The following is a 27,835-nucleotide window of genomic DNA, read 5'->3' on the forward strand; positions in this document are numbered from 1 at the left end:
TGCCAAGGAAATCAAAAGCTGAATCAGCCAAATATACCAAGAAGCAGCACAAAAGCTGGTCTGTGTCCTCTCCAAAGAGGAGTTTCGCCAATGATGATGTTGGCAGTACTATTCAGCATTTACTTTTTCCCCAGCCCCAGGAACAGGTATCCTCCAAATTGCTCAGTATTTTTCAGGTCGGGGCAGGGTTCCAGATGGACCCTGTCTGCTTCACATTACAGAAGAACCTGACATATATCTTACATATCTCCATTTTAATCTCAAAATAGAATCACCCATATTAGTGATTAATTGTGAAAAATTCAGTCTTAGTGGCAGGAAGACCTTGGACCAGACAATGAAACTTTCTAGAGAAAGAGGAACCATATAATTATATTTCAAGGACAAAATCATGTCCAGACTGGAGACTATATAGTTAAAAACCTTAAAAATCAATATTAGTAGCACACAGCCCATCTCTACAATTTTCCAGGCTTGTAATTTACAGAATGCAGGGTAGGCAAGAACAACAGTTGCACAATTCAATGAGCAAACCTGCTTCAGCATTCACTACAAACTGTCGTGGAAAAGTTTCACAGTGAGTTTTTCCAAGAAGGAACTGCAATAATTGAGCCTTATGGTCACAAGACGAGACACTACTGTTGTGAAACAGTCACTGGGTAAATAAGGGTGTACCCTGTAGCATTTTACCACTGCTGGGGGAAAAAGAAAAAGAAAAAGCAAAAAGAAAAAGCCAAATGGAAAAGATGGTCTTGCCCCTTAAATGGTACGAATTCAAGAAAAAAGGATCTTGCAAATCTGCACTCATGTCAAAAATTTGGCAGAACAAAGCTGCTATTCTAGTACTGTAAATGCAGTACCGACACAGAGTAGGGAATAAAAGCAATTTGCAGACTTATGCCTCTAGCACATAATTTAGGCACAAGCAACAACAGCAAGAAAAGAGAATTCGTTCCAAAGGATGCAGGAGTAAAAGTTAGGATTATGTAAAAATGACAGCTGAACTTCAGTTCAGTGAGGTGAAGTTACAAAAGCAGTACATGCCCAGAATAATAAAAAATTCTGAGCTAAACATGATGAAAAAATAAATGTAAGATGCTGATTTTAAAACAAACAAACAGGCGGGTACCTCAGACTGACAGAGAAATTCACAAAGCCAAAAAAAAGAGGATGTGATTTGCTGGCCTTAAAAGTGGAAACCCTACCCAAGATTTTCCTATCACTTTTGTATGTCAGGGATGTGACTCAGTGTATCTAAAGGAGCTCAGCAAAGTTTTCCAAACTTATATTTTCTTGTTTGCAGAAATTAAGTAAAGAATTGCAAAATAATCACCTCTACAAAGCCAGTGCTCTCAACTCTGTGTATCCAAAGGTCTCATCTGCCTCTGCACTATGTGGAAGTTCCTCTTAATGACCCAGCTTTGATTATCACATCAATTCTTTGCCAAACTGGGGGAGAAGAGGATGTATTCCATCAATCTTCTACACACTTCTTCTACACTGTCTGGAGCAGTTTGCATGGGGGCTTAGCAGGGTGCTGCTGGCCCTTTCTAGAGAAGGTGACTTGGTGACAGGGAGCAGCAGAGGGAGGAGAGAGCAAAGCACCTGCGTGCAGCAAGGACACAGACTCAGGGCTGGGAGTGGCAGGGGCTTGAAGGGGAGAGCACCTCAGCCAGCCAGGCCCTTCCCATCACAGGGGAGTGGGAGGTCATTTCATTAATTTCTCCCTCTGACCTCTGCTTCTCTGAGGGAGGGAGAAAAAAATAAGGCATGAAGCATTTAGCATTATTTCTGATGCAAGGAGGATACGAAAGCATCTCAAACAAAAGTTATTCCTTCTCCAGTCTCCTAAGAGCTTCCCTCCTTACTGTAAACACATCAGAAGTGGAAGATTTTAGTGGAGTATTGTTTCTGTGTGCTAATGCATCCTGATGGGCTATCTAGGAAATTCTTCTAGTCTCAGCTTCTACCACTACACTCTTAATTTCTGTGACACACACTGGGCTTCTGGTCCTTTGATATGACTTGCATTTATGAAGAAGCGCTATAAAAGGTTCACTCCTTTGGTACAAGTAATTTTCTAACCTGTACTAAATTTTGAGATTATTTATGAGGTAAGCCAATTCTATATTTTTTTTCAAAATCCATGCTTATTATTACCTCTGTGTGTACTAAGAGCTCACTGAGCTCTAGAACTCACAGAGAAGAGCACCCTGTAAACTTCTAAATTATTATCCACAGTTAGCCCAGAAAACATTGCAGAGCCTTTTGCAGTTAAAATTCATAAGTGGTATTTCCAAATCTCACAACTCAGGTCAAGAACCACAACCATAATGACAGCCAATGAAATAATGTGTTCTGACTTCCTCCACACAAACAGGAAATGCTTACAAAAGTATTCCTCTGCTTCAGCAGGGGAGGGTGGCAAGGAAAGAAACTGATAAGAAATCATTAAACTAATAATGCGCTAATGAAAAGATGTATTAATTGAAACAGGCCGTGAAGTATCCAAGTGTACACAAAGTAACTCAACAGGTGCTTACACTGGAAGGCTGACTATCCAGTGAAGGGATAAAACCAGATTGTGGTAATAATGGCACATCCAATGCTAAAGTTGATCATGGATTTTCTGTTGCTTACTGTCACACATGAAATACTACTGCATCTAATTTTTGCAAGCAAACGTTACAGAGGGACTACAGAAAACAGAAGACGCTGCTGCCAGTATCACACTCGACAGTAACAAGGAACAGAGTTGGTTTTCTCATTGACAAAAACAGGAGCTATCACATAAACTGCCCATTGCTGTACCTTCATGACATCTTTATAGGAATGAATGGCCTCAACTTCCTCTTTGTCATCATCGTCGTCCTCCACTCCTTCATCCAGAGCATCATATCCTTCATCCCTACTTCCATCTGTTTCTGTGGCATTAGTCATGTAGTCAATAAGCTGCTCCAGCGGAGGACTTAATTCCCTCTCTTCGTTGTCCTTCAAACCATAGTCAAGGGCTTTATATATAATAATCCCTAGTGATTCAATGACCTATAAAAGCAAAAAAAGAAATATTTATTAATGTCATTTACATGAACAAATAGGTCAATCTATGAACACACTTTTCTAGTGTTGGTTTAACAAACTCAGCAACTAAGAGGACAATAAACCTCAAAATGAAACAGAAAAATGACCCTCTAATACCTACAGGAGCACTTCAGTAATACAGCACAGAACATGCAAAAGCAGGTCATGCCACATACCTATTGCTTTCTTATTTCAATGATTGAAATAAAAATCCATAATTTAAAAACAATCTGGGACCATTTTGGCTTTTTCCTTCTATATGGCAAACCTCAAACTAACATTAGTCTAGACTTCGTAAGACTATATTGCATGCATTTGACTTTCTTTCTGTGGGGCGAGTGGGAAGAAACGAAAAGAAAGAATAAACGAACATGAGACGTCTCCCTCCTCCCACAACTTAATTACACTTGGAAATTGCCCTTCAGTTTCTGCATCTCTTCACTGACCTGAAAGGTGTCTGGACATAGCTGTGGCCATCCCACTATTAACTCACTGAGCACTGGGACATCAGCCCCCAAGACCTTCTTTGCCTGTTGCACAACTGGTGAACATGTGCATGTTCCACTGAAACTACCAACATCTGTGTCCCATAATAATGAGGAGATACCTCAGTTTCTCACTGAATTGAGGCTCCTTATTTGTGTTCTGTCAAGAGCAAGGCCAACCAATGACCTCTTACTCATTGTAAGCAACAAGAATTTGTTATGAACATCCCCAAATGCTAAATGAACATTTTCTTTCTTGACATTAATTATTTTCCTTATGAGAAATATTGAAGCTTCTAGAATTTTAAAGATATAAAGAGAAGGCATTTCAAACTGAGGAGCTTGAAACTGGGTATTAATGAAGAGGGAAGGGAAAATGGGATTGCAGCAGGAAACCACAAGAAGGTAATGTCACTGCTGGGAGATCCTTGTCTGACAATGGAAGTAGGACTGGAGTTTTGCATGTAATCTCTGATCTTCCTTGTGTGTTGTGATGGATAGCATGTCACACAAATTAGCAGACTCCTGTGTAGGAGTAGTTGGCACTACTAGCAGGGAGCAACTTTAATAAGCAGAGCATTTCCAAACACACCAAACCTTGTCATCAAGTGTCATTTTGTCTCATCTGGCTTCCAGTACTATCCAGATCAACACACTTTTCACAGCAGATTATTGAAATTCTATTTGGGTAAGTAGGACAACACAAATGGATTTTCAAAACATTAAATTTTAGTCTAGCAGGTTACTTATTTCAGCACAGCGACATATTTTTGGTCTGAGAGGCTGGAGGTTTGCAAAGACTTAAAATCGTTTCCTATTAGTTTATCTAGACAGACATTTTAATGAAGTGGCTGTAGTCTGACAGCTTTACACTTGTGCACTTCATTCCTCTCTTGGTATTACTTTGCAATTCACTTTATAAGACAGTGGCTAATAAGCAAAGAAACAAACATAAACCCCAACACATAAAACTCATTCATTTAGAATTTATTTCCAATAATTTTGATAACTTGATTCAACATAAAATTTTTGCCTGTGCTATTCTCTTGAAATGTGTTTATACATATTTGCAAAATAGTCTAAAAATGCAGTTAAGGAAAGTGATTAGGCAAATTAATGAAGACAAAATTGTCTTACTTTTTCAGTTCAAAGAACAGCTTCTGACTTGGGAAATGCCAGTGAGACAGCAAAGAATACCACAGAATCATGACTGCATTCTTGCTCAGTTCTCATATCCCTGCCCAGTCTTCTGTCATGACCCACTTTGGAGACAACACATTGCACTACAGACCTTAAAAACAGCTGTAACAGATCAAACTCATATTTGCAGTATATCTGATTCACCTCTTAAGGAAGATATTTTGTAATAACTGTCTTGTCAAAGTTGTATTGCTACAAAAATAATCTGAAAATGTGGAAGCTTCACGAAATAAAATATATTCTACTGGTAGATGTGTCCTCAGATGTACTTGAGTACAATCCCAACATATATCCCTTCAGCAACCAAAAGGGAAGAAAGAATACCAAGTTAATTCCAATTTGAAGGAGACCAAAATGAAAACAAAGGATAACTGAATAATTGCTTTGACATTTTGAGCACCTGGGAGCAAGCACAATGTAATTTTTAATAAAATACATATTTGAAAGAGCTTAGCATACATGAGGAGGACTGAAATGTCCAAATCAGATGCAAAGAAAATTATGTCTGGTGTAATCCAGTGATGGCTGCTGAACTCAGCTTCTGCATTTTGCTACCAACACTGCAAAAAAATGGAAAGCGGGGTGGATAAAGAAAGTGTGCTCTCTCTACCTCCTTCTGTTTGGGAAGAGGATTAAGGCATTCAAAAGCACCATGGCTAAAACTGGATGACAGCTGGTGCTTTCTTTGATGTATCAGCAGTGGGGCTTTTGCAGTTCAGTAATGTACATTTTTAGGTACTATGAATAGATTTCATAATACATGCAAAGCTGACACAACATGAAAGCCTGCAATGGCACCAATGCAGAGCTACAGTTCAGTCTCTCAGTTCCTCATTTAGGACATGTGATCCAAACCATATTTCCTTAGTGTCTGTCAGTATGACAGACTTTTCTTGCTGGAAGACAAAGCAGCAAACATCTCAACTAAGTAACTTTGCTTTGACTTGCATTAAAACTGAAAATATTCAGTGCTTTCAGTAATATTGGTTTACCAAGGATCTTGAAAAGTACCCAACTGCCATAAGAATATCAAACAAAAGTCACAGAATTGTCAACACTTCTTCCCATGAACAAAAGTACTAATGCAACTTCACACAAATAAAACTTCTGGGTCTATATAACTAGAAGCATAATACACAAGTCAACTTGTTGCTGCTTAAACACGAGTGCTGTCACTTTGTAATAGAAATCAAACGCAAACAAAAAAAGGAAAAGCTTTTCACAGCTGAATGGATGAATTGATAAATAAGCAGGTTTTTTCGAGTTGTATAATCAGGGACTGCTACTCCTTTTTTTTTTCTTTAGAGCAGCAATTATTTACAAAGGAATCACAGGTTCCACACTGCACTGTTGGCTAATTTCACACAAAATAAAAACTTCTGGCACCTAACAAGTGACAAATACCAGCACAGTTTTCAATTATATGTGAAAACAGAGCTATAGCAGGAAAAACAAGGGTAAGAATCAAATTAGCAAAGGTTTTTTTATACCACAGAGTTGCACATTGACATACCAAAACAACTGCATGACACTGAAATAAGTGTCAGCACTAATAAATGATGCTGCTCAATCCAGGTGAAAAAAAAAATAAAGCAAGATCTGCACCTTGAATTTTAGAACACACTTGTTCCTCACTGATTTAAATTTTGGTGAAGGACCTGACCTTTGCAAATTAATCCGTGGCTAAATAAACTTCAAAAAATAAACAAGGAAGCATTATTAGGCTTTACACCTTCTCACCAAGGTCTTTTGAAAGTCATGGCTTCAGACCAAAAAAAAAAACCCAACCAAACACACTAACATTTCTCACAGACTGAACTCGTACTTTGCTGTGCTGCAATCATTAGTGAAAGGAGAATTTTGCCCCACTGTGAGTATTCCTTCAGCTTCTACACCAGTCTGGACTCCTATTATACTGTTCTTTTACAATAAATTGTGATAAAGTTGCTGGAACACTTTGACTTCTAACACAATGTAAAAACAATATCCTCACACTGCTTTTACGCATGTGGCAAAGGCAAAAGCCAAATCAATCCGATTATTTTCATATACAAACACCTTCCTCCAACACATTAAGGCATATCTCTTGGAAAGGGGTTCATCAGGGATTTAATATTTTAAATGACCCAAATAATGCTCTTCCAATGAACACTTCCAATTAAACATTCTCAAAACCCCTTCATATACATTGCCTTTGTACAGGAACCAAACAGGTTTGAGACTTGAAAAAGTGAAAATTACCACTTCACTTTGAGAAAATTCCTTTTTTCCCCTCAATATATGTATCTCCCTGACTCCTGCTGAAGAACAGGCAGAATCCACATGCCATTCCCTCACTCAGGGCACACACAATAGGGCTCTGTCTAAACTTTCATCTCCTCTCTAGGTTTGCCTCAATTTTTGAACAAACCCAAAAAGCCTAAGGACAGGCTTGTACTTACAGCAGCAAAGGATTTTTTTTCAGCTCAAACGCCTGTACCTCTCAAAATTCTCCCTTTCTCCAAAAGCCACTCAGGCTTTGTGTCCCTAAACTCAGATTAAAGATGCCATAAAGCTCCAGCTACTAAGGTGGGTAAAAATAACTGACCTTTCCCACAGGGACCTCAGATATGGCCACCAGCCACAACATTTGCTCTACTCCTGCACTGTCTTTTATGAATTCCAGTATTTTTTAATTAAAAATGCATACTACAGTTACTAAGGGCTCCCAGTTCTACCCTGCAGATCTCCAACACACCTTATGAAGAAGAATCACTCTGCCTCACAGTAAGAATGCTGAGAAGCCCAGGGCTGGTGTTGGCCATGGCACTCCTTAGGGCAGAGCTCCTCTCCACCACCAACGCTGCCATCACCCCTGGTATTAGGCAGCACTCAGTCAATCTGCAAAGACTAAGCTGTCCTACTGCTGACTTGAAATGAGGATGCCAGAAGTTGCATGCTGTGCTTCTGGAATCATAACACACAGCATAAACATAAACATAGACACACATGAAGTCAAGAGTTATGTATCTTAAATTTTCTATGACACGTTAGAAGACACACAAACAAATACACTTTTTGTGATCAAATTCTGTAATATGTCAAAAAGACTGGCATGTTAAAATGTTATATAAACCCCTTGTTCCTTTCTAGATAGACGACAGAGGAAGAAAGCTTTTGCTCTGGGGCTCATTTCCATTTGTAACTAAGTAATCAGTTGTTTCTTTTGTGTCCACTTACAGAAGTGAAAAAGATTATGCTTTTAGGAAAGGAGAACAAATAAAGGGGTTAGGATAACCCAGAGTAAATCTTTGGTTATTTACCTCATTCTGAGATCCCTGCATAACTCTCAGGAGCACCTCACGGAAGAGCATGTCTAAATAGGATGTTGTGAGAGACGTGTTGCTGCCAGTGCATACCTCGGGTACTTAGGTAGTTTTCACCACAGCATTCCCCAGAGGAAACAGGGGAGCACTACCCAGGTTTTAGAGGCTGAGGACACAGCTAAATTTAAACATGACCTTCATTAAATTAGAGCAACTTGCAGCAGACTTTCAAATGAGAACAACGAGAAAACTTCTTAGTGCTTCCAGGTAAGCAGCAAGGATTTGGACTATTTCCAATGAATCAAATGAACAACTCATTTCCACAGGAAAAAAAGACATACAGCATATTTAATTTCTGGGTGATGTTGTTTTGCTACTGAAGTAATGACCTGCTGCTTTCTGCCATATAAAGAACCTTGCTATTTAAGTCAAAGCAGTAAAGAAAGCAAAGAAAAAGTCAGAGTATGTCAGGTCTAATAGAAAATAAACACGAGACAAAATTAAATAAACCCTTTTAACAAGATTCAATCTGGACTAGATACATTCAGAGCTGAGTAAATTTCTCTACTGTATTCAGCAACCTTTTTCAAAATGTTTTTTTATCCTGAGCCTTTGAATGCACTGAGTGGGCAGAGAGACTTACCTACTGAATTCTTTGTACTATTCAGGTGTACATTAAAAAGATTCAGTGCAAGAACTTTTGATCAAAGACATAGAAAAAACCTAAAGCACACAAAGTGGATTCTGGCTTTTTGGGAGGTTGTTTTGTTCCCTCCAAGGTGAATATTTGAAAATACATGACGCACTTAAATGTTGTTGGACACAATCACCTCTAAGAAAGTAGCAGTAATATAACTGTAAGTTCATTAAGAATCAAGTGTAACACAACTCTCCAACTTATTCAAAGGTTCTGATAATTATAAACATGGTTTTCAGTTCATGAAGTTTCACTATAGGTATTATCTAAGAACTATATTAGCATAAATGAAAGCAAAATTTATTCTATTGTATCAGTCTCAACTTACATTTTATCTGCTGCACTGAAACAACGAAACAAAACTGTCAATTTTCTTCTAGCTTTTGTTCATACATTATAATCCCCAAGATCATGACAAATCATTAGTCTGTTTCTAAGGTATTTATTCAACCTGAAGGAATTTCACCAAAGTGACAGTTCACCCCCAGAGGAAAACAAAATTAAATCCCTCAATTTAACTGTGAAGACTCCAGTAATGGCTGAAGCTTCAGTAAAATAATTAGGTGCAATAATTAAGAGACACAGGTGGTAAAAGTCATTTGAAAGTTCTTAAATACATCTCTATTCATATAATGATTTCACATAAAGGTCATGTTATCCTGATCCCATTTAAATAAGAAGAGTCACAAACTTCTGTTCTAGTTCTGTTGTCTTTTATTTTTATTTAAATTGACGAAATACAGTTAAACATATATATTTATATACATATAGCTTTAATAGAAATAGAAAGCAATCAGGTGAACTTCCCAGGTGAAGCAAGAGAAGGAACAAAGACTTCAGCTGACTACCAAAAACATAATCAGGCCCCAGAAGTGCCAATGGGGTCAAACTGTGTAAGAGACAAAAATTGCCATTTGTCACATCAGCCTTTTGAATAAAGCCTTTTCTGGATTACAGGAAAGTATCAGATTAACTACAGCAAAAGATTTTGCAGTGAGAGGGAGAAGTAACTGGCTCAAGGAAAACTGGTATAAAGGAGAGTGAGACTAATTGAGTAGCTCTGCTTCTGAAAACTCGTGTGCGACTTGTTCAGCTTTGGCTGACACTGCATTCCTGCCTATGGGTTGTCAGATGAGGGACAGAGCAAAGATAATAAAAAGCTTACAGAAGCTTTGATTCAGTTCAATTTATGGTAGCCATGAAGCAATGCAAAAATCAATGTCACTTTTATTCAAAATACCTCGAGAGTTCAACTACTCTACTCAAAGGGTTTGCATGAACTTCTCAGCCTTCCCACACAACTTTCACTTAAACCACCACAGTTGCCTGCTACAGGCTTGGCCCCCATTTAATTAATCAAAAAATTAAAGTGAGTAAACACCTGCTGCAACATAAAGCATTTGTTCTCCTGTGAGTTAAGAACTTTCTCACACCTATTTTCATCAAAATTAACAACCATAAAAGCCAAGCAAACAAACCACTGGTACAATGACAGCTATTCTTTTAAATATAAATTCTTGATTAGTTAAAGTTTTACATTTGCATGTATGTCTTACAAGCTTTCCAGTAGCATCTGACAACAGACTTTATAAAAGTTAGGCAGGTTTCACTGTATTTGTCAGACCTATGTCTCAAGCATTTCACAGATGATGAACTTCACAGAGACATATGAAGCACCTGAACAAGTTTACAAAGAGTTGGGAACATGACAACTCTTCTGGTTTGACTGTAGCTTTCCTCAAATCCATTCTCTTTCATTCCTAAAAATAAGTGACATTTTGGCTCCTAACAGACTTCCCTTGTCAGTCAAATTGTCATAATTCCAAGATTTCACGCCTGAAATGTCAAGAAAGAAGTCCAAATGTAACCACTCAACAGGTCCTTTTCAAAGTGATACGCCACAAAAGAAGGCTGGTATATGCTGCTCCTTTCTCGTGATGGAGTATTAATTAACCACACACAAAGCAATACTAATTTAATGCTGCTTGTCTTACAGGTACTGAATATTGATGGCAATTCAAGTAACCACCCATAAAATGTTCTTTTCATTCATGCCAGAGGAGAAACTTCAGAGTTGTCTATGGGATACTGCATTTATTACACAGACACCTAAGACAAACCATGCACAGCCCTCTCCACTATCTTGTGCAGGATCACTCAGTCATACCTATGTTTCCTTCCAAAAGAAACTCATGGGAATTCACACATGTGAACATGGCCTATGAACAGAAAGCCAAAAAATCTGAGATTTTTACTGAGAGATCATCATTCATATGTGCAAGGAAACTTGAGCTCGGCACAAGGATATAACGTGACTATAAAATATGTGAATATTCACATGGAGTATCATGACAGTCCAAGGAGTTACTAATGTGCCAGACAAAGGATTCATTTAGGTCATGTATGATCTCTAAGTATGTCATGCAAACATAATACTGCAGGCTGACAAAGCCTCTGCAAAGCTCCTGATTTTATGGCTATTACTCCATGTCCTCTTCCCCATAACCAGCAACATTGCATACAGGCATTTGGATCACTTGCACGCAAGCAAATACTCCTCCAAAACTGAACGCCTAAGTGAACACCAAGTATTTATTAACGAGCAAGGGGAGTTACTGCACAATTACCTTTGAGCTCTCGTAATGGCCTTGTTGGAAAGTCTGGTATTTGCTAGAATAATTCAAGAGAGCACCAGTAGGCATTGTTGACAAGTTATCTGCCTATAAGAAGATATAAGCTTGGCATTATTTTTTAGGTCTGGAATTCAGATACAATCATAGCATGGGAGGCTGACTTACCCTAAACCAAAGAGCAACAGAATATATGGCTGAAACTCAACAAAAAGCTTACCACCAGCTCTTTGAGCGGCAAAACCCCAGAGAATCCATTTATGAAATGTCACTCAGATTTCTATTTCCTTCTGAACAATGGAATCCTCACCAAAGAAATCCATATTAAGACACACACATAAAAGCTATTGACATATGAAGCACACAATTTATAACCTCAGGCATGAAGTACCTTGGCACAAGATATTCCAGCACCTGCCAGCTCTCCAAGTCGTCAAAATCCTGAATTGTGACAGTTTATTATCCTTAATGGAACAGCCATATTCCTGGATAATGAATTGTTGAGCATTGTTTACTGCTCTCTGCCAACAACGACAAGATCCACATATTCTGGCACAGTAATGATAACAAAGATTTGCTTACAGTCACAGGTCAAAAGTGTTTTGCTATTTAAAAAAAAATCATAAGCATTTTATGTTTAGATTAAAAAAACAAAACAAAACCCCTCCAAAATCCACAAAAAAGCTAAAGCATTCATGACTTTGGCTCTCTGCAGAAACCCCTATCACACACCCCGATTTTGTACAATCCTCAGCACTTGATCTTCTAAGAGAATAGATGTATTATCCAGATAACTCATTTAGCTGCTTGGGTAGCAGACAAGTTACTAAATATCCAACCATTGGTGGAAAGGGATTAAGTCCAACACTTCCATCTGTGAAAGCTGCACAGGTACTTGGGAACGAAAACAAAACCAAAAAGAGGTATATGCACACCAATTAAGCAGATTTACTGCCTCAAAATCTATAATGAAATTCTCAGCCCTATTCAGTGCATTTTGCACTGCTTGGGAAACTGGACACACCCATAAAATACACCTCAAAGAGCCAGTCCTGAGTTTCTCCTGTGCTGAGACCTTGTTAATGAGTGTGCTGCAGTTAGTTCCTGCAATTAGTTCCACTCTCTCACCCTCATCCCAAGGAAAAGGTGTATGTAAAGATGTGTACTGGGGGTAACATGGCAGCAAGGGGAAGGGCAGAGTGACATGTCACATCCATAGGAGCTCTAGTGCGGATTCATCCCTGGATTAAGGATTCACAAGGAGCTGCTCAAAGCTTTCTCATTGGCTTGCAAAGAACAGAGCTGAATTCAGGTGTACGGGGATTATAAATTCCTTTGGACTTCTTATGCTTTGGAAATTAAATTAATACTGCAATTTTACCCTGTCTTTCTAACCATGTTGTCATCATTTAATTGACAAAAAGGGATCTCTACCTGGGAAAAGGAAGTCAAGGCATTATGTTCATACTGTGGTGAGTTTCCTGATTTTTTGAAAACATCACACTTTGGAGGGAAAATAATTAAGGGTTTATAATGTTCAAGTAAGTGTTTTCACAGCACCTCTAAGACAGAATATGGTTGCATCCCCAATTTTCCTAACATAAAACAGCCAAAGAATTCAAATCCTAAATTTAGTCTCATCCTTACACCCCCAATCTCCCAGCAAAATAAGCTGCACTGCCCTTCCTAATTACTTTGCAAGCACAGGCATTACCTCTTCTATCCAGTTCTTGATCCAGGTTCAAATGTAGGAAGTGTATGGGGTGAAGGTCCATCCTATGGGGTCTTCCTCACGGCTCTTTACTTGGGAAACCTCACACTAGTCACTTCCCCTCTCCTGTAAGTTTTACCACCTGTTATATGAGGATATTGACTCATTTTCAAAGCTTTAAATGAGAAGTGCCATGCAAGTCTAAATTACATTTCTGCATGACATGCACACAGGCTTAAGCTCAGCTGGAAGGGCCTCTAATCATCCAGTTTTCCCTATGATTTTTGTTCCCTATAAACCAGGGAAAGGGGAAGTGAAGAAAAGTACATGCCTGAGGCTAATGGGTAGGCTTATCAGCTGGGTGCAACGCAACACATAAAACTGCTTTTCTGAGAATATAAAGCAAGATGCAAGAGTGATTCATTTAAATGTAAGTAGCTCAGGCAGCGAGAGAAAATAGCTACTAAGGTTAGACTGATTGTTCTAAACTTCACAGGAAATAAATTCAGACAGCACCATCCCTTTGTCTTGTTACAAGTACCAGTCTACACTCTAGAGAATGAATGTCTCGAAGTTTAAGAAATAGGGGGAAAAAGCAAGGTTTTAATGATTTATGACACTGTGGCTTTAAATTTTGATCCTTAGTTTAATTAAGCATCCCAAATTATTTGCAACATCCTTTAAGATTTTAACATTTTACAAACTCTACCATAGCCACAAACCCTTTTGGGAAGACCTTTTGTAATACACACAGCATGACAGTTCATATATCTCAAAAAGAAATTGTCTGGCAATTATCAGAACAATCAAAAGGAAAAAAGGTTGTTTCTTCAGATAGTTCTTCAAAAACTGAAATAATTTTCCTAGAAGAAATTAAAAAATAGTAATTTAAAAACCCAACCAAACGAGCAAACAAAAGACCCCAACAAGGTAACAGTCAGAAGGTCCATTACAGATGGAACACTAAATTCTGCTGAACTTTCATAGGGACCACAGCTTTGGAATAACAAAACCATTCCTGCCTAGCCAAGAAAGAAGTTACTCAAAAGTAATCTTAGATTGGAGAGATACCATTTGATTTCATCATACAATCTTTTATTCTTATTATTTTATTTTATAGCACCCCAAAAGTTTAAAAAATTAAGAATAAAAGAAAAAACATAATTGTATTGCAAACACATGCCTAGATTTCTTTGACCAAATGAGCAGAGTCATCAATATTCTTCAAGGAGTTAAAGATCTTAAATTAAATTTCTTTGAAAGAGCATCTAGTCAACTACCTCCAGTATTTAAAGTGCCACTGAACAATTTACATCTGTGGATTCTGTTGCTGAGAGCCACAGCAGAATCTGGTTTTATTTTCTTCTCATCAGCCCTTTCTCACAGATTAATTTTGTCTTCTGTCCAGTCACACCATACTCACTAAGCTGTGTGTTTTCACACAAACTACTGAACAGGCAGCCTGTGCAAAGGAAACACCTCACCAAGAAGAGGAGTCTTTCCTAGGGATTGGGACCACGAGGAAGTGTCAGACAAACTGCAGTGACACCATTTCAGAGAACACTGGTTGCAAGGAATGAGTGTTCCTTGCCAAACCAGAGAAGAGGGCGGGTGTCAGCCACCCCACCACACCCATCCCCTGCTGACATCACTGGGCATTTGCTGCAGTGTGGTCTCCCAGCTCAGAAACCTGACCTAGCTGGGAAAAGTCACATTTTCCTGACCAGCTTAGGAAAAAAAAACCAACCAAAAAACCCAACAAAGCCAAACCCCAACTCCTTGTGCTACCATATGCACTCTCTATACACGTGCACGAGCACTCTTTGTGCTACCACACACCAGCACTGGCTTGAGGCCAAAGGAAAGCACAGCAGAGCAGAAACATCAAAGCTATTCTAACCCATAAAATAAATGCCTATTGCAACTGGAAGAGATAAAATTAGCCTTAACAAGGAGTGACTCCATGATTCTTTGCCGTAATTATTTAACACTGATTTTTTACCAAATACTTGTTGTAACAGTTAGAGCTAAGATGGGCAAAAGGGAGGAAGTTTTGCTTTGTATAGTTACGATGAAAAAGATAAATTTTTTATGTCTCACTCAAATCAGATCATTTTTTAAACTAAGGTTTATTAGTAAGAGAACTCTAATAACATTAAAGAGATTTCAAAGTGGGGCAAAATGCTCCAAATACAGTATCTTATTTTAGATTTTTTTTTAAACCAAGGTTAAGAAAACCCCTTAAAATCAAGTTTCCAAGGTTTTTTCCATTTTTATGGTAATACATGACATTTCAGCAAAGTCCAGGGAAAAGGAAGAAGCAGACTGGAAATACAACCTTCCCTGCTCACTGCCCTTGTCTAATTAAGCTAATACAAGTATTCTACCAGAAGAAATTATGCTTTTCTGTCCTAGAAAGCTCTCTATTTTTAGATGGTCAAACTGAGAGAATGAATAATGTTTATAATAACTTGAAGCACACCCTCCCAGCTAAAACATATATTCCATTAGCTGACCAACCAATGAGACTATGTAAGAGTCTGACCTAGAAAATTGTACTAAAAAAAAAAATCCATCTTTTTTCCTTATGCATAAGATTTGCCTCAAACCATGGTTTACTATTACCCAGAAAACATGACCTCAAGGAGAAACTTCCTCCAGAGAGCAGGACTTGAGCAGTTGCTGCTCGTATGGGAACACTACAAGGAATCTGTGTTAGGCAGGATGGCCAGCAGCCATCACAGACACAGACAGTGACAATTCCTGAGGAATTTTTAACAGAAGGCAAGCCTTAATATTCTCAGAGCATGTGTGATATTTGTCATTTGACTACAGCTTATTTTTCTGGACTGATTTACAGATGCTTCCTCCAGACCAACCTCATCTTACCATGAAACTCAGAGTTAATTCTCTATTGGAGCATTTTGCTCTTTTCCAAAGTTGAAAACATCTTGGTTGAATGCTAACATTAAGTTGTTCACAACAGACCACTTGTCACTGTTTTCTAAGGAACAGCAGCGATTGAACCTAGGAGAGGAAACCTGTGATCACTGTCAGATGCACCAATCCACTACAAACACCGATTCTGCAGCATTTGTTACTGAGGGCCCACTCTTGTGTCTCTTGCTCAGTCACATTTTTGGATTTCAGCATTAAAAAATACGTTGACATCTGTAAAAGCAACTATTCTCTTTCTCTTCTATACCTCAATAACTAAGAAGTAACTGCTTACAAATTATAAACACATAGAAACCACTCTGTTTCTGCATTCATTACCCATCTTGTGATAAATATGCAACCAACCGGAATGATGGTTCAGGCTTACTGTGCATTGCTAAAGTGAGTTGGCACATGCTTGGATAAAGCACTCACAGTTGCTACAGAGTAATACAGCACTTCAGTTTTCAAGAAAAATGGGGTTTTGTTAACTTTATTAAAACAGATTTCTGAGTGACCACTTTCCACCCTGGGGACCTCACCTTAGCATTTATGTTAGCAGATCATAACAGTGCTTTTGATGTGAAACTCTCCACCATCCCTCTCTGAGCCTCTGGGTTGCATCACGGACTGTGCAAAATGGGGGCTTCTTTTGGATGAAGCTAAAACTCAAGAAGAAACCCAGAACCTCACCTAATGCCCTCATTTTGCTGATGGCACACTCAGCCAAAGGCTCTCAGAAGAGAGCTCCACAAGAAATAAAGTCATTGGGACACGCATTCCATGGACACTGGGTGGTCAACACAAACTTTGTTGCTCTACAGACTTGAAAGATGCTATTTGTTAATGCAAAAGACTTGAACTGAGACTGAAATGTCATAAATAACTTAAATGCAAGACTCAAGAACAACTGAAAAGTTGTAAAATAACCACAAAACTATTAAGTCAGCACAGAGAATAACAACAGCGTGTATCTTGGGCCGAAGTTGGTAATAAATGCTGTGGTTTCAGTTGGGCAGCTCGGATATACTTAGTTTCTGTTTTAATGGAAATTTATGGCAGGTGGTTGCATGTCTGGGATATCTGGGCCAGGACATGTACCCTGTGATGAGAACCCAGCAGCATCTACTGGCATTGCTTTCCCTGGCTGAAGGAGGATGAGTACCATTATGGCTGGATACACTATAGTAGGGGGACACAGTTTAATAATATGTACATTATCAATACCTTTAAGCTAGTACAAAAATGTTAAGGCATTCAACTTTGAGTCAATACACACAATCAGCAAGGCAATGGGAAAAAAATACCATGTATTTTATATCCTTCACCTTAATCATAAAGTACTTTGAAAGGCGAATACAAATTTGGTAAGGTAAAATACTTAAGAAATTCCTTTAAAATACTTCCCTGCAACAGAAGTGAAAATACTAACAGAACAGGAAAATTCTCTTTAAGATGAAAACCACAGCCCTGTTTTGCAAACCTTTATCCTCCCATAGGTATGGTACAAGATACACCTGCCTTTACAAAGTCAAAGAGTACTACTTCCTGGTTCCACTACTACATTTTGGCTTCTGATGGAAACATCAGAAATTCTTAAAATTTCTGGAGTGAAAGGTTATCATTATAACAAAATATTTTGAACCCAGGTGAGCACATGGAGCTAAAGTTTCTTTTAAAACTAGAAATGTCAGTACTTCAAACATTCTAAACAAAATAGCCTGGGTTTCCTCCTTCAGCATATTTTCTTGCTGCTAAGATGTTGTGAAACTGCAAGTAACTATGATCAGAGTAAAACTAGCAGAGGAATGTAACAACCATAATGTAACATATGTAAAACAGAATTTGGAGCTTTGGATGTTAAAAGGTGAAATAATACAGCTACATTTACACTGCAGCTCAAACTAACACCTGCTACCCATTTTGCTTTACCCTATGTGAAGAAAATCATAGGCAGGGTAGGCAACAGATACTTTAACTTAAATTTAAAAAAAGGAGCTGAAAACTAATGTGTAGTCTAACATTATTGACCAACATTTTTGTGGGGTTCTTTAATAAATACACAGTGTATATATGCACATTGCTCAGGACTCTACTTGTCTTTGCTTCTTACTGCGGGTCCAATTTCAGTGGGACTGCAGATAATGAAGTATGGATGAAATAAGGTTATTCTTATATGCTGAACATTTACAACATGCTGTGAATAATAAAGGTACTGTAATTATAACCTCCCAAGTCACACCCTTCCCACAGAATATTCTTCACACCTCTGTAGTACCCAGCTTGCCAGTCAGGGGTGTCCTCTCTGCTTAGTCCCAGCCTGCTGAGCAGAACACTGTGAGATGGAAGCAATGCAGGAGAAGGGATTCACTACGATTTGGTCAACTCTGCAACCAGGAGGTTCTTACATCTTCTAGTACCTAAGACAGGGGATTCAGGAAGGCCAGAGGGATTCTAAATCCTCTGCACTCACTGAATCTAGTCTGTCTTTCCACGCCAGGGTTAAATTACTCAACACTTTTCAATCAGCTACTGAGAGAACAGCAGCTTCTCAAGGAAAGCTATACAAGGACTGCAAAGTTAAAATCTCAGTTTTTTCTTTCTCTTGTGCAAAATGATATCCTAACATTTGCAGCCTTACAGAGGTAGGAAAGGAGACATGTGAAAAGAGCTACCAACAAAAGGTGACACACTTGATTAAAACACATTAGATATATGATACTGGGGCAAAAATAGTCAAACAATAATAAGCACTTGCTTTATGACAACAAATATTATCATATTAATTTGAACACAAAATAATAATATTTTAATGTCATCTCACGGTGGTTGATCACTTCCAAAAATCTCTTCTTCATACCATAGTTGTTACAATAGGTTTAAAATCCCATACAGACAAAACACTCATGTTTTTACCTACATGACCCTCACCTGAGATAACCTGCTTCCTTTAGGAAATGTGTCACCTCAGAAAACCTGCACATGTGGTGGTATCTCAAACAGGAGTAAGGGAGCTTTTGAGGGATCAGAATCAGGGGTGGGAAAGCTGAGGGGAGCTGCAAGGAAACAGGATGCTTAAGAGTAACTTACACCTCATACAACCACTCACACATATGTGAAATTGCACTGTTGAATCTCTGTGGGAAAAGAAAGGAATCAAAAAGCTAAGTGAAAACTGATAACCTTTGTGAAATGCATCTGAAAATACAGCCATTAATTGTGATCCAGAGCCGCTAAACCAAATGGCATTGGGAACACAAGTGGATGCAGTGCTCTAAGCCATCTTATCACACAGATCTGTACAAAAGAGATCCTTCTCAAATGAGCATATACTCCAAAGGGGAGGTAACTGCTGAGCAGATCAGCATTTGTCCAACATCACCTTTAACACTCTGCCAGGCTGGAGCTACACTACAAGAGACTATAAAGGCTTCTAATGAGGACTTGACTCACAAAGCAGCATTGATGCACAAATCTACATTACAAGTAGTTATTGTAGTTATTTCACAATGCCCAGCCTGTGAGATGCAATTTCAGGTGGTCTACACCTGTTCCGCAGGGCTTGGGGCTGTCAAGGTCAGATATCTTGAGCTGGTTGTAACTTGAACTCTGGCAGAGTTCAGATAAAGGCAGTTAAAGAGGGACGAGAAAGCTTTAGTGTTTCCCAACTATCCTATTCCAACAAAGAAAAAAGGGAAACAAAGTATGTGTTACCCACACAGGCTTGTCTCTGTCTTTTTTCCTTACCTTTCCTGTCCCCAAACCCACGGGCATTCTTAGATGCCTAAATTTAGTTTCAGATAGCAGATGTCTTTTTCATACCTCCTCCAAGCAAAATGAAATAATAAAAGGGGGCTTCTTAAAATTTTAAAGGGCAGAAAAGAGTCTGTTGAATCCCTTGCTGTTACTGTTAATTATGAACACTGAACATGTTTAATTAGAACCTACCAAACAGAAAAACATGTAATTTATGCCTTTGGCATAGCGTTAACCATATAAGGGGCAATGAAGCAACCCTCTGTCAGACACTTTAATTAATTTTATTTTAAAAGGAATACACAGATCAGGATTTGGCAAGGATACTTCTAGAAGCTGATAAAAAGACCATTGTTATGAAGGTTACACTTTAAAATCACATTACATTTTGGGACAGTAGAATGCCTCATCATGACACATGAAAATCTTGTTATATGAGCAAAAGAGATCTCCTATTGGCATGGAATGGGCAACACTAGTTCTTCCATTTCCCGGCTCTCACATGCATGAGTTCATAGGTTTCATTTTGTGAAAGCAAGAAAGGACAGTGGGGAGCTAACAAAAATTAACTGTCAAAGCATTACTATAAAGACACCTGTAAAATTGCAATCTTCAACCCAGAGCCTACACACAACAAGGCTGCTGTCTTCCACATGGACTGATTTATCCTTAGCAGCTGTTTCCAGAAGGAAACAGTCCTCCCTGATACTTCTGACCACAAATACTTCAAAAGTCTGTGGCCGGTCTCTCATCCACCCCTGTGCTCTTCAACCCATTCTTCACCCTGTTTCTTCCCCTAATGGAAAAATGAATATGTATTAAGCTCAGGCAACCCTTTGCTGGTAAAACTTCTGTCTCCACTGACTGGAAGACTGGCTTAAACATACCTGGATGTCCCTGGCTTTGGTTTCAGGAATGACTTTTCTCAGTTTTAATAAAATCTTCCACCATTTAGTCACAGTAGACATTTATAAATACCCACAAGACCTGCTGTACATACTTAGTATGAGTTAAATCCTGAATTTTATACCCCTCTTTTCCTGTAAGCCTCAACTCTTGATTAGGTCAGAACTACAGAGGCACTAAACCCCCGGAGCTGCAATGGAAACCAGTGAAAGCTGAGTCCTCAGCACTTCAAGTGCTGTAGAGTGTTAAGGACTCCAAAGGCTGGGTTCTAGGTATTGAAGATGGACACCTAAAGTTACATTATATGCACAATAAAATGAAAACATATTATGAAAATATAAATTTGTAAAACCTTTTGAAATCACAGCAACTAGCATAATGGCAAAGCCCAGGACAGAGTCAAGACTTCTTTGAAATTTGATTTGAATGTTGCAATTATAACATATGATGACTCTGTGAAAATCCTGTGGAACACCTGTAGAACGATGCAAATACTGGAAGGAACTAAACTGCTCTTGCAAAGCCACTACCATCAATTAAGGACATTCTTAGTTTGTGAACTCCTGCATTTACATCCTTAATAAGCTTTTCCTTTCTAAACGTGTGTGTGTAGATACAGTAGCATGCAAAGATCTTCCTTCAAAACGATGTCTTAAAATATATGTGCGAATCACCTGTTTCACTCATGTTTTGACATGTGTGCACACACGGTATACACATGTGTGAGAGCACGGGCACAGACACACAGAAACACCACTACCTGCAGCACTAAACAATTCTCCTGTCTATCCCCTGCTATGGCTCTGAAGCTAAGCTGCTTACTTTAAAGAGTTGAACCTATTCTATGTACTCTGGCAGCTTATTAGAAGGAGCAATTTTATACCTGTAACTGTTCAACTTAAAAAAAGCAAATCAAAACAAAGAGTGGAATTGCTTTTTCTGAAGGGTAAAAAATATTCAGCATTCTGTCTAGTGCCTGAATACTTAGTAGAGACCAAGCCTGCATACAGCAATTTCATTCCTTTAAGAGAAGTTACTACAGAGCAGACAGGCATCCTTGGCAATAACACTGTCTGAGCCCATTTAGGGCTTTGAACATCAGAGCCCCAATTAGAGCCGCGCCCAGGATGCGACTGCAGCTGAGCCCAGGGCAGGGCATCGGCACAGCACTGAGCACTCTCACTGGCGAGGCCACAGGGTAAAACTGGCATTTGTCCCTTCATGTGGCCTCTTAGTCATGCAAAACTGAGCTACAGGTACCATACTCCAGTCCATGACAATAAGGCTACCAAGTACGGCCAAGGGAGCAGTAAAGAGGAAGGGGTTGGGAGCTCCAACAGCAAAAGGAATCAGATGTCAACCATCACCACTTCTTACCAGCTTGTTTAGTATGTATGGCCAAACTTTGCCACGAAGATTTGGGAAGGGCTCTCCCCACATGGGTGTGCCCTTTGAGCCTGCGCAGTAATTTTTTTTTTTAGGTGAGGCTCAGTGTGCGAAGTCCTCGGGACTGTCACAGCACCCGGTACTAACCGGGCCTGACCCTGCTGAGCATCCGAGATGTGACGGGATGGGATGGCAGGGAGGCATTGAACTGCCAGGGGACGGTCCCACTGAGGCTGGAACTCAGGTCCTTGGGATTCAGAGTCCAGAGAGCTCTCCTTGACACCACGGGACTGCCCCACAGCTTGTTTTAAATTAAAATTAATTAACTTAAAGTAATTATGGAAGCTTTTCTTAACTACCAACTGCCAGTACCGCCTACAAATTTTAACCATTCGGTCACTTCCACAGAGCTTGTGAAAATCAGCTTATGCTTTTTTAATGCTTAATTTTAGGAACTCTTCTTTACAGTGTGATTACAAAAATTGGAAATTCAAGCATAGTTTGAACTTAAAGAAGTTCTAGTTATGATATGTGACTTGCAAGGGTATTACATGAAATTAATTAGGAAAAAATAATCACCTAGAACACAGAAACTACATTTTGAAAATTAAACTCTTAGCCAATTCACAGCTATCCAGAATTAGGGAGTTCACAGCTAATACAGCTAATATACTGCTGTTTTCCAAGTCCCTTTTTTTGTTTGGTTGGGTTTTTTAAAGAACACCCATAGGGCCTGGTAAAGTATGAACCTTCACAATTGTATTGCTTTTTCAAATGAATGATGTCATACAGGCAACAAAAGAGCAATTATTTCTAACCATTTAAGAGATGTATTTTTTTAAAAAAATCAGCTCTTAATAAGATCACAGACAAATGTGTGAACCTGCACATCTCTCCAAGGATGTATTAGAAGAAAGATACACATTTCAGTCAATACAAGCATTACCAGCAAGCTGAAATGAGAAATACTTGTTTTAACAGAATGTAACTTATTTTTCTCTGCATGCTTCTATTGCATATAATTTCATGTCAAAATATGCTGTAGGATTCCATTTCAACACCACTTCAAACACTTTTGCCAGCCATTGCTAGGAAAAAAAGTCAAGGGTGATTGCATATGTCCTGTTCAATTCAAATCTATTTAAAATGTAATTTTACCAAATTTTGTGAGATGAGAACACACGATAGTAGGAGAAAGTAATTTGGGACATATATGCATCTATTTTTCCTCATAAAAAATATCACCTGAACATTAATGTTACAAATATACAGACTATATAGTATGGAAGAGGATTTCTTGGAGGCTTTTAATCAAGAGAGTTTGTTAGTAAACACACTGAGTAGCAGCACAGGAATCTTGCCCTATGCCTGCAAAGGCAGAAAGGTCAAGAACACAAAGCTCCATTTTTACGAGCAGGAAGAGAGAAGGTTAAAGAAAGCGTCACAAAAGGATTTTTCCCACTTCCCTCCTTGCTTTCAAAAAAAACCCCAACCAGGGATCAGAGAAAAGCTTGGTTAACTTCTAACCAACATGAAGAATTTTTTTGTTCACTTAGAGAACAATTTTATTACACTAAGTATCTTTACTGGTTTGCCTCTATAATAAAAAATAGTAAAGCCCAAGAGTATCTTGAACATTATCTGTCTAATGATTTCAAAACAAAGGATGAACAGAATATCAGAATAACTGCCAGTAAAATGAGTGGTAAAGATCTTTCATTTTAAGCACACAGACCTTCCTGGAGAATAGGTTCCCTTCATAGACATTCTCTTTTCCCAATATGATATATTATTTCCAGGAGTACTAATTCAAAACTACTGATCTATCTCATATGTCTCCACTTATTCTCAGAGCTCACTTAAACGAAGTCTTGATGAAGCAATCCAAGAAATTCTCCAGAAAAAAAAGAATTACATGAGTGCTTACAACAGATAATCAGATAATATGGGAGAGCCCACTTCACTGCATGGTTCAAAAGCTTAAAACACCTCCTCATTACAATTTCATCCCTAATCATTAAAAAACCAAGGTTTCATTGTAATAAAGTTCCTATATCTTTATAATGCCGTGTTTCAAAGCACTTTGTTCCCTAGACCACGAGCTGGCTATGGATAGGCTGAGTTTGCTTTCTGCTCAACTTTACAGAGTTCTGAAGTGTTCCCTCCTGATGCTGCTCTCCCCTTCTCTCTTGTAATTAGCCCTTTAATGTTATTTTACAATCTCTGAAAATATAATTTCTTGAAAAATATTATCTAAAAACAATAAAACCTCAAGAATTAAAAAGACAATAAAACTAATCCATGGCTGAGACCATCCTTATTTCCTTTATTTTAGATAGTTGTGTGCCAGAGCATTTGACATTAGAGGACAGGCAGATGGAACTGGCCTTCTGTATGTATGTATGGCCAAACTTCACAAACGAAGATTTGGGAAGGGCTGTCCCCACGTGGGTGTGCCCTTCCAGCCTGCGCAGTGGATTTTAGGTGAGGCTCAGCGTGCGCAGAACTGGCCCCACTGTTTCAGTCCTGAGGTTCATCTGCCACGGCCGAGCGAGCTTGGACAGTGCCAGTGAAGTCCTCAGGACTAGAACCTACAGCACCCGGCATTTCCCAGGAGGTCTCCCATCCAAGTACTAATCTGGGGCTGACCCTGCTTAGCTTCCGAGATCTGATGGGATCGGATGTCAGGGAGGCATTTAACTGCCCACCTGGCCTTCTACAAGGCTGGAAAAGGGAAAATTTTGAGGGAGCAAAGCACAGCCTGCAAATACCTGCAGGGCAGTAACTGAGAAGACTGAACCAGGCTCTTCACTGAATTGCAGTGTGAGAACAAGGGACTGAGAACTGACCAGAGGCCACTTCCAAACTAAAGGTTATCAATTTTCAGGCAAGCATTTGTCTCTAAATTTAATGTTACAGCTGCAATGGAAGCAGCAGTTTGCCTAAAGCAATCATACTCATGGCCCATAAGCTGACTTGCCAGCAGCAACAAATACAGAAATGAGAAATTTCCTTTTTATAGAAATACAGTGATTAATTGTCATACATTTATGATTAAAAAAAAAGGCTGTCCCTTAGAATCCAAGTCTCAAAGTCTGTCAGTATTTATTAGGTTTTATCTTTTCTTAAGATGGAATCTTGCCACGGGCATGAGTTCATGCACATTCATGCAGTATTATTATCTTTTATGGCATCAGTGCTATTGTTTTGTGTTATTTAAATGAAAATATAGAAGTCATTACTTCTTTCTGTATTTTGGAATAAATCTGTTTACAAGATTTGTGTTTGGCCTGGCTAACAGAGAATAAAGAATTTTCCTGGCAAACTGATTTAAAATTTGCACCTGACAATTCATAATTTATAAACTGGTAGCTTAAGAGTCTTAAAAGTACAGTTTACATCAGAGTGCAAATAATTACCCATAAAAAGCCTCCCCATTTTTAAAATAACAAATATAAGCAGTTACCTTACTTTGATCCCTCTATTTTTTTCTACTATTATTTTATGTGACCAGATGATAGCAATGTACTATGAAGAAACTACAAACACTGTGCTAAATTAAAATATGGGAAAGTAACCAAACATACCAAAGAGTTAAAAGTCACTAAAAGTCTGTAAGATCCAGAACCCACTCCTGAAGGGAAGTTCTGGCCAGGTGGGGGTTGGTCTCTTCTCCCAGGCACTCAGCAATAGGACAAGGGGGCACGGGCTCAAGCTCTGCCAGGGGAAATTTAAGTTGAAGATCAGAAAAAAATTCTTTCCAGAGAGAGTAATCAGGCATCGGAATGGCCTGCCCAGAGAGGTGGTGGATTCACCATCCCTGGAGGTTTTTAAACTGACATTGGACATGGCACTGAGTGCCATGATCTAGTAAATGGACTGGAGTTGGACCAAGGGTTGGACCTGATGATCTTGGAGGTCTTTTCCAACCCAATTAATTCTATGATTCTATGATGTAGTAACTCCTTCTGTGCCACATGATTCAGTTGTCTGCTGTGCAGTACCAAACACAAATGCATCCATCCTGGTTGCAGGGGAGAAGACCAACTTGAAAACAGTCGACTTCAACTGAAGATAGGCTGGTACCATATCATAGTTGAAGGGCAGCAAGCAGAAATACACTTGATATAATGAGGAAAACAGTTAGGAACATACTGGTATATTTCAAATTGCTGAGTTATGTAGATACCTTAATAAAAAGATCAGTATTGACTAGTTTGATAAGGTTTTCCTCATCTGAACAATTAAATATTAATTGACTCACAGAAGTGCTGCTGTTTGACAGAGCCCACTCACTGAAACACAGAGTTGTGTTATAAAATCCAGGTCACTCTCTATTCTCAGCATTATGGAAAGCATGAAATGTTTCCACTAGAACAGCCAGTCTGTACCAGCATCACAAAAACATTATTTATTAAAAGCATAAATTATGCCAATGTATTCTGATTTTGCCAGATGAAGGTTTGATTTCTGGATAGCATCCAGAAGTGGTTCATTAAAAATACCTCGATTTCTGTACTCCCAAGAATCACAATCACATAACTATTCAGATTATTCAATGCATGGACACTTGTTATTTTGCTGTTCTTGATGCCAGTTTTTGTAGTATAAAATGGCTACAGCTCCCATTTTTCCCCTAAAATATAATGCTTACTTACAATAATACAGTATAGCATATTTTAGTTGTACCTGATGAATGTGTGTTCCAGGCGTTCCTTGGGGTTTCAATAAAACTCATACTGAAAACTTTTTAGTGAAAATCTAAAGACAAACCCTTAAAATACACAGATCTTCATTTAAGACAACTGATGAGGTCTGTAGCACAGCCCATATGGAAAACTATCCAGTCATATTTGTACTAAAATCTGTTCTGCCCTGAGACATCTTTCTAATTACAACTGAAATATTATTTATCAGTTCTTAAGACTTCATTGAAAGACTCAGGTAATTTAGTCTGTTTCTTACAGTTACAACTCCTGAGTTGTGCAACAGAGCTTAGGGATTTTTGCTTGTTCATTTTAAAGTGGGGAATTTTTTTAGCCTTTAAAGTTCAAGTAAATAAAAAAGAAAAAAACAACCCTCAGGAATCCTAAAAGGCTTACAGCTTTAAAGAGGAAATTAAATTGAAACTCATGAATTTCTGATGGGGGAAAAAAAGGTTTTCTAAAGCCTGACCCAATTTCAAGTGCTTGGATCTTATATTACTGCTTTGCTTCATTTCAGATTTATTATTCCCATAGTAATCATTATATAACCTCTCCTTTTTTAACAGCTTCAGATTTTCTGGGGATGCTCAGCATGTACAGGCTCTATATACATTTTACACCAATATTGTAAGTGCTAGGGAGGAAAATGAAAAAGGTAAACAAACCAAACTCCTGCTATCCCACTATCAACATTCTTGTTTCTACAAACATTAAAGTATCTTTAAACAGCAGTCAAATCTCACTCCCAAAAAGTGCAGTATTAGCAGCAATTATCATTGTAACACCTTCCCAGGATCTAATTACCCAAGGCCAAAACACAAGACATTACAAAAACCAAGATTACTGCACCCTGTTTTCTAGTCACATGCAGTAAATTCACAAATTTGCAAGGAATTTAGTTAATGTAGCAAATAAAATAAAACCAGAATGCAAAAAAAAAAGAAAAAAAAAAAGAAAAAAAGGAGAAATTCACCATTCTTCAAAAATCATTAAGCAGTCAAGAAACATTTTTATATTAAATCTCCCCTGAACTTA

General features: G+C 38.5%; 1 protein-coding gene across 5 annotated transcripts in view; it reads right to left on the bottom strand.

Moving 5' to 3' along the window:
• The window catches only part of SPIRE1 (spire type actin nucleation factor 1), a 127,984-nt gene that overhangs the window by 67,461 nt on the left and 32,688 nt on the right, over positions 1-27,835 (bottom strand). For all 5 annotated transcript variants that reach the window (XM_071554858.1, XM_071554855.1, XM_071554857.1 and 2 more), the window contains exon 3: positions 2,812-3,045. In XM_071554858.1, coding sequence (XP_071410959.1) covers positions 2,812-3,045 — 234 coding nt within the window. The remainder of the gene's footprint in view (positions 1-2,811; positions 3,046-27,835) is intronic.

The sequence above is a fragment of the Pithys albifrons genome, chromosome 4 (genome assembly GCF_047495875.1).
Source record: "Pithys albifrons albifrons isolate INPA30051 chromosome 4, PitAlb_v1, whole genome shotgun sequence".
Classification (NCBI taxonomy): domain Eukaryota; kingdom Metazoa; phylum Chordata; class Aves; order Passeriformes; family Thamnophilidae; genus Pithys; species Pithys albifrons.